The sequence below is a fragment of the Vigna radiata genome, chromosome 10 (genome assembly GCF_000741045.1).
Source record: "Vigna radiata var. radiata cultivar VC1973A chromosome 10, Vradiata_ver6, whole genome shotgun sequence".
Lineage (NCBI taxonomy): Eukaryota > Viridiplantae > Streptophyta > Magnoliopsida > Fabales > Fabaceae > Vigna > Vigna radiata.
In genome coordinates, this window is record NC_028360.1 from 4,117,994 (window position 1) to 4,126,167 (window position 8,174).

The 8,174-nt window shown below is 35.3% G+C and overlaps 1 protein-coding gene across 3 annotated transcripts; it reads left to right on the forward strand.

The window, feature by feature from the left end:
• The first annotated feature begins 656 nt into the window (after positions 1 to 656).
• LOC106775774 (calcium permeable stress-gated cation channel 1) lies at positions 657 to 7,972 on the forward strand. Of its 3 annotated transcripts, none has more exons than XM_014662957.2 (12): positions 657 to 930; positions 1,463 to 1,782; positions 1,868 to 2,023; positions 2,421 to 2,556; positions 2,927 to 3,028; positions 3,647 to 3,763; positions 3,853 to 3,933; positions 4,494 to 4,834; positions 4,924 to 5,169; positions 5,523 to 5,847; positions 6,390 to 6,623; positions 7,180 to 7,972. In XM_014662957.2, the coding sequence occupies exons 2-12, from the start codon at positions 1,469 to 1,471 to the stop codon at positions 7,447 to 7,449; spliced, it is 2,322 nt and encodes a 773-aa protein (XP_014518443.1). In that variant the 5' UTR covers positions 657 to 930; positions 1,463 to 1,468; the 3' UTR covers positions 7,450 to 7,972. The 3 variants fall into 3 exon arrangements, with proteins under 3 accessions (XP_014518443.1, XP_022642804.1, XP_022642803.1); XM_022787082.1 differs by lacking the exon at positions 657 to 930 and adding an exon at positions 1,033 to 1,051; XM_022787083.1 differs by lacking the exon at positions 1,463 to 1,782.
• Positions 7,973 to 8,174: the final 202 nt, after the last annotated feature.

An 8,174-nucleotide genomic window follows, 5' to 3' on the forward strand; every position in this document is an offset into this window, starting at 1 on the left:
TACCATGGCTGCAGTGGTCCCTTTCGTTCATGTGTGCATATCCATGTATTCTCATTCATCCTTTTTTTCTCAATAATTAGGAGGTTCAAAAACAACCATATAATATGAGATACATACTTTTTCTTTTATTTTTCTGAAAAATAGTACAAATTATTTATACTCCTCTACAATACCAAAGAGACAGAAATGGTGATTTTAAATTTTTAAAAAGGTATTTTAAAACAAAGGATTATATAGGAAAAATTGAAAGTAAATTTTACATATTTTAGATATTTTTAATTAATTTTTTATTAAAAATTATTTTATTATATATTTAAAATATGTTTTCATCTGTAGTTTGACTTTACTTGATCTTTATTCAATAATTTCTTTCTCTCTTTTCAAAAGCAAGTTGAACGGACAAAAAAGTAAAAATAACATTAAAGTTATTCCATTGATTGCAAAATTAAAATAAGAGAGTAGTTAAATCAAAAAATAAAAATAAAAATTAAATATTTGATGAAAGAATTTTTTTAATAAACAGTTAATTAAAATTATCTATAAATAAAATACAATAATAGTTGGCACGAACGGAATGGAATAGAATGGAATGGAAAGTGATATTAGTACGTATGTTTGGTTATCACGTGCCGACACACCTTTATAAAACCAACTGAATGCAATTGCCTGAAATGCAGAAGAAAAATCTAGACACAAACTATTCCACTGTCTCTGCTCTCTGCGTTTTGGTTCATATTTTGTTTTGTGTGTGATTGTAAAGTCTTGAAGCTGGGTTCCTGTTTCTGAACTCAAGCAGGTGACAGTGGCGTGTGTTCTAATACCTGAAAAGGTTGCGGAATCTTGTTCCTTGTTTGCTTTGCAAGATATTCAACCTCTTACACAGACACCCTTTCAACCCACGTTGCATCATCTTCAACTCTGCAACTTATTGTGAGCATTCCAATCAATCACACGTTGCTTTCTTATCATGATATTCATTCTAGTTAGTTGTTGTTATTGTTAGTGTTTCTCGGTAAGGCTCAGGGAAGATTGAATTTTGACCAAAACATAGGTAGGAGGTGATGATTAATTCGTTTCTTTTCCTATTTCTACTTGATTTTTTGTTTGATCTGCATCATTTGGAGTGAAAACTGTTTGAATGATGAATGGGGCGGTTTATGTTATGGAACCAGAAAGCTAGAAGAGTTATCGATTGTTGTGTTTGTTATTATGGATTGGATGGAAGAGAGTAGGACACAAGGTTTGCAAATAATAAGGAATTAATCATGAATCAGTTTTTAAAATTATTATGGAAACAAAAGCAGGTCAGTTTTCTTGTAAATTATGTAAATGTACTTATTCAATGGAATTCTGGAATAATATGGAAAGTCATACTGAAAAGAAATGACCTTCTGGCAGATGAAGTTTTGGTTCAAAATTGTTTTGCATGAATCTAACCTAACATTACCTAAACCCTTTGTAGGAAGAGATGACAACATTGTCGGATATAGGGGTTTCTGCTGCCATAAACATTTCCAGTGCATTGCTTTTCTTTGTGGCATTTGCTATTTTGAGGCTTCAACCTTGGAACGATAGGGTGTACTTTCCAAAATGGTATTTGAAGGGTTTAAGAACAGATCCAGTTCAGGGAAGAGCGTTTGTGAGCAAGTTCATCAATTTAGACTGGAGAGCATATCTTGGGTTTTTGAATTGGATTCCAGAAGCAATTAGAATGCCAGAACCTGAGCTTATTGACCATGCAGGACTGGACTCTGTTGTTTACTTGCGAATATACTTGATAGGGTATGTATGCAGCATTGAGTCAATGCTACTTCAGGAATGCATGATACGGTTATTCTGATCTGATTTTTTCTGTTTGTGTTGGCAGGCTTAAAATCTTTGTCCCTATAGCATTCTTGGCTTGGACTATTCTGGTTCCTGTCAATTGGACTAGTACTGGCCTAGAAGGAGGCGACATAAGAAACATAACTTCCAGTGATATTGATAAACTCTCTGTTTCAAATGTCCAAAGTCGATCTGAAAGGTTTCAATTTCTCCATTCAGTGCTGTTGCAATTCTGCTACTCCATTTTCATGTTTTCTACCAAAGTCTTCAAATTTGAACTGTCTCCATGCCAAGTGTATACTTCAGCTAGTATGGTGTTTTAGATTTAGCATCTAATTAGGTGAAACCTTAAGCTTATCTTAATTGCTTTTCATCTTCTATAGTGCTTATGATATACCTAAATTATCAATTCTTCGCATCAGTCTTTCTTTCTAGTTCTAGGACATCACTTAATTCCCCAAAATCTATTTGAATATTAACATTACTCGTTCTACTTACTTAGTTGGCATCGTCTCCCTTATTAACATTAGCATTGCAAAGTAAGTCACTAATGTGATGCATATTAATGTATACTAAAGTTCTGTGAACTTCTTCAGGTTTTGGGGACACATAGTAATGGCTTATGCCTTTACCTTTTGGACTTGCTATGTTTTGCTAAAGGAATATGGGAAGGCAGCATCAATGAGACTTAGTTTTCTTGCAGCAGAAAAGCGTCGTCCTGATCAATTTACGGTAAACTGAAATTTTCACCCTTCAATATTAAATGTAACTATTGTATATAGAACTATGTGGTCGCAGATAGTGATTCACTCTTTTGTTTGTTTTACTATAATTTTGTCTGGCTTTGAGCATCTCTGAAAGGAACTAATGGAATCTGATTTGAGCTTTTAGAGGATGGAGTTTGTATTATACTTGTTCATTTTCAATGGTAGATTTCAGTTGTATATTTAACAGTTTTTTGGGTCTTCTTTTACTACAACAGAGCAATGCAGTTCTTGTGCATCTTTATCACTAGTGATGAATTCAAGAAAATTGCAGCTGTAATTGAGTTGTCATGCACTAGCTACTCACATTTTTACTTACAGAAATACTGTGTACTCAGGTGCTTGTTAGAAATATTCCATCAGACCCCGATGAGTCTGTGAGTGAGCTTGTTGAGCACTTCTTTTTGGTCAATCATCCAGATCACTATCTAACTCACCAGGTTGGTTCTTACTGTTTACGCCTACACTGCTCAAATGGTACTTGCATCTATTATCTCCCCGACTTTCGTATTATGCATTGTGTGGTTTCTAGTTTCTAAGTTTCTCCCTGTACTACAAGGTTTGGATATCTTGTGGCCAGAAGTCACCCTGTTACTGCACTTCACCGTGTTCATTGAATTCAAGTTTATAATTTGAATTGAAATATATACATTATAACTACATGTTAAATGAAACTCGCATGCTTGATTTCAGAAAGTCATTCCTTGTTTTCACCAATAATTACATACTTTCTACTCTGTTTCCAATATTCAATTACATAGGAAACTGTGAAAGTAACATTTTAGTGTTTCTACCATTTCTTGCTCAAATTGCACAAATCTTTGACAACCGAAACCAAGTGTAAAAAAAGTGGTACTTTTGAAATTATTGGCAAAAATAGAAACCAAAACTGATAATCCTTTCATAAACCAAAAAATCCCCAATTTCCCCTTCCATTGTCCTATCTTTTGATACCCAATATACTGTTGCTCAAGTTGCTGCTTAGCTTTCAATTGTCTATTTAGTTTTCTTTAAATGGGTAAAATAGTATCAGTCAATTTATTATAACGTTTATGCAGGTTGTTTATGATGCCAACAAACTCTCTAAGTTGGTTAAGAAGAAGAAGAAGTTGAAAAATTGGCTTGTATACTATCAAAATAAACTTGAAAGAACTTCAAAACGACCCCAAATAAAGGTATTTAAATAGAAATTAATATTCAGTCAAAATTTTATCAGAACCATCCAGGTTTCGCTTGAGCTTTCCCTCTTATTTCGTGCTGCCAGACTGGTTTCCTTGGCCTCTGGGGAAAGAAAGTGGATGCTATTGATCACCACATCAATGAAATTGAGAAGTTGTCAAAAGAAGTAAGTATCGCGTATATCTTGTTTTCTATCACAAAGTTTATCGAATTACACGTGCACAATGAAATCTTCCATGCCAATAATACATAGACAAACTTTTAAGAAATTTACTTTTATATGAAAGTTTACCCTTTTTTATGGATCCACAAATGCTAGTTGTTAATATAAGGGGGGAATTTGAACCGGTATCCTATCCCTCCCTCCCATCCACTTTTACTACAACGCCAAATCTACTTTAATTTTGTAGAGCTCATTTTAGGCTAGAATTTCCTAAAAATTCTGCTAGTTTCTTTACCTTATCACGTGCATCAGAGTATTCTGCTATCTTGTGGCAGCCTTTCCTTATTCATCATTTATATCAAAATAGAGAACTTTCCAAATGCTGGCGCTAGAGTTTGTACTTATCAACTTTGGACTGCAACAAATGCTGAAGAAACTTCTTAATTCAATTTCACTTAGGGCCAATATCAACATAATAGGTCATTTGTAGATAGCCATATTGTGTTTTCATTGCTTTAGGCTCTTTCTTTAAGTTTTCTTGATGATCAGCGATGATTTTGCAGATTGTTGTAGAGAGGGAAAAGGTCACAAATGATCCCAATTCTATCATGCCTGCTGCATTTGTGTCATTTAAAACAAGATGGGGTGCTGCCGTTTGTGCACAAACTCAGCAAACCAGAGATCCTACACTTTGGTTGACTGAGTGGGCTCCTGAACCGCGAGATGTATATTGGCGAAACTTGCCAATTCCCTATGTTTCCCACACTGTCAGAAGGTTAATCATAGCTGTGGCATTCTTTTTCCTCACTTTCTTCTTTATGATCCCCATTGCATTTGTTCAAACCCTTGCAAGTATTGAAGGAATCCAGAAAGCAGCACCGTGGCTGAAGCCACTTGTTACTATGTAAGTCTAATCTAATGGCTGGAAATCTCAAGATATGGTTTCACTTGCATCACCGATGATTACTTATTCAAACATTTCTCATTGTGCAGCCCTTTCATAAAGTCATTCATTCAAGGTTTTCTGCCCGGTATTGTGCTGAAGCTGTTCCTTATCTTCTTGCCAACAATATTGATGATCATGTCTAAATTTGAAGGCTTTGAATCTATATCATCTCTTGAGAGAAGATCAGCTTCTAGACACTATCTTTTCAATTTTGTGAATATATTCCTTGGGAACATACTTACCGGAACAGCATTTCAACAGCTGAGTTCTTTCATTCACCAACCAGCGAACCAGTAAGTTATTCCATATAGGGAACTCGGTTTTTTATTCTCTGTAGTAATTTTACCTTGTAAATTGCATTACTATATTTCCTGTGTTGTGGGTGTGATCTAGTGGTCTTGTGTTAGTGGTACTGAATATACTATATCACTTCTTATTACATGGAAATGGCTTTAATGCTGGATCCGTTACAGCTATTAAAAAGTAATGGTTTCATAATCTATGCTATGAAATATACCTTTTAATAAACAATATTTTAACATTCTTAATCACCCTCAGGTAGTTTGATTCCATGTATTGATCCAAGATATTTTCTTAAATTTAGTTTGTGTCGATAAATTAAGCACACTTGTTAATGTTTTGGCAGATATCCGGTAACAATTGGCACGGCTATTCCTTTAAAAGCAAGTTTCTTCATTACTTATATAATGGTTGACGGATGGGCTAGTATAGCTGCGGAGGTTTTGATGTTGAAACCGTTAATTTTCTATCACTTGAAGAATTTTTTCTTGGTGAAAACTGAAAGGGACAGGGAAGAAGCCATGTATCCTGGGAGTATCGGTTTCAACTCTGGAGAACCACGTATACAGTTGTACTTTTTGTTGGGTCTAGTATATGCTGCAGTCACTCCTGCTGTTCTTCCTTTCATTATAGTTTTCTTTGGCTTGGCCTATGTTGTCTTCCGTCATCAGGTACGCAGATGTTAGATTTTGAATTACAAGCCAATGGTGATTGAATTTTATAAGCACGATTATGATTCGGGTTCCATCAACCGTTGTTAAAAAATGCACAGGGCACATTTAGAGCTTAGCACCATAGTGGCTTATACACGTGTCCCTATTAGTATACGAGTATTTTTAAAAATATTGTGAGAAGTTCCTGGCATATAGTCACACGTAGAAAAATAATAGGAACAATTAATCGTTTGATATAGGATTTTGAAGGGTGACTCTTCTTGATCTTGAGATAATGGGCTAACTTGTCCATAGGGAGAAAAAGAGTTCAAGATGCCCTTGTGTTTGTTTTGTAGGTCTCAATGATTATCTTATAACTTGTTGCGGGGCATTTCTAAGTAGTGTACTAGAACTAGTTAACTTAATCACCCGGAACACTTCTTTCAATAAGTCAGAATGTGTTCAACTTCAATCTTATCATAACTAAATATCTGCCTCATTTTTTTTCGTTGTTCATATGTGGTAATGACCTGTACCTTGTACTTTTTTTCCGAATGCAGATCATTAACGTATACAATCAGGAGTATGAGAGTGGTGCAGCATTCTGGCCTGATGTCCATTTCCGTATCATTTTTGCACTGATAGTCTCACAGATAGTTCTGATGGGGCTTCTCACCACCAAGAAAGCTGCTTCATCGACTCCTTTTCTCATTGTTCTCCCAATACTAACCATATGGTTCCATAGGTACTGCAAAGGACGTTTTGAATCTGCATTTGTCAAATTTCCCTTACAGGTATGTGGATTTGTCCTTCGGGCCTAGTAATTTCTTCAACTGCTTGCATTAATATTTGATAGTAGAGACCTAGTTTCTACTTCTGGCTGTTTATTTGTTAGACATGATTGAAACAGGAAATACATTATTGCATCTGTTCTATAGATGTCCTTTTGCCTCTTTCCGACCAATGGTGACATGGCATAGGTTAGATGAATTAAAATGATGCATTGTGTTATGTAGTGTGTGTCAGATTTCATGATAAAACAAATTAAGCTGTCCTAACATCTCATTGTGAGGTCTCAATTACCTGTTACAATTTTTGGAGAGTGGCTTATATATTTGTTGAATAACTTTGCTACCTGCCAATCTAATTAAGTGGACTTACATGACTGATCCTCAAACTATAACCACCTTAGTTTAATCTAAAACTAAAATTGGTTTGAAGAAACCATATATCTTGTAAATCAATTTGGACTTGGTATCCAAGCTCCCTACGAGATTGTCAACGACGTACATCTATATTTCTAGTTTCCCATTTCATGTAATTTTAATGTTGTCGGAACTACTTATGCAGGAAGCAATGATGAAAGATACATTAGAACGAGCAATAGAACCTAACTTGAATTTGAAAGGTTATCTTCAAAATGCCTATGTTCATCCAATCTTTAAGGACAGCATGGACGACGACACTGATGATGAGGAGATACTGAGTATAGACTTTGAAACCGAAAGTGCGATTGTGCGCACAAAACGCCAGTCCCGAAAGAATACACCATTACCCAGCAGAAACAAGGCGTCATCTCTTTCTTTGTCTGATGGCATTCAAAGTCATCTAGAGCCTTAAAGAAAAATGGGATCACTGAATGTTTGACTTTAGGTCATTATTTTCTAGACAGATTAGGATCATGTGCGATGCAATACACGATGCTACATGCTACATCAGTTGACAAAGTTGAGGAAGATGAAGCGATTCATTTGGTGTTTTGAGATTGCAAGATGAAATTACTACATGCAGATCACATAAGGCAGATATTTTCCTGATGCTTAGGATTTTGTTGATTACTAGTGAATTTGCTTCCTTAGTGGATGAAATTATAGGTTTTATCTTTTAGGTCTTTCTTATACTCGGGGATAATTGTAACTCGTAAGTCACTAGAAAAATTATTGTACATAGATTAAGCTCAAATGGACCTTATCTGCCATGTTGAAGAACAAAGGAGTAGGATAGCCATAAGCAATACTTGAACAGAAAAACACAAGTGTAATTTATCATACACATTAATATGTTCGTCACACATTAAAAACCCAAATTCTTCATAAACGAAAACCCAAATTCATCAAACCAACGATGAAGATTATTTTTTTCCCTAACACTTTACCCAATTCAGATCTAACACCTCTTCTCTACCATCTATGTTTTTCTCCCTCTTGTTGAGCAAAATACTCACCCAAATAAAAAATAAGGTTTGAAATAGAAAAGGATAAAGGATTGTGGAGGAGGAGATCGGCAACTGCTGTGGGGTCACGTTGCTCCGATGGTGGCATTCAACCGACAACGCCGACATTATC

Bases quoted from the DNA above. Each gene is read 5' to 3' on its own strand.
- LOC106775774 (XM_014662957.2), top strand. From the start codon at position 1,469: ATGACAACATTGTCGGATATAGGGGTTTCTGCTGCCATAAACATTTCC. The intron at 2,024-2,420 runs GTTTCAATTTCT...GAACTTCTTCAG, and splicing joins GTCCAAAGTCGATCTGAAAG to GTTTTGGGGACACATAGTAA. The intron at 5,848-6,389 runs GTACGCAGATGT...TTCCGAATGCAG, and splicing joins ATGTTGTCTTCCGTCATCAG to ATCATTAACGTATACAATCA.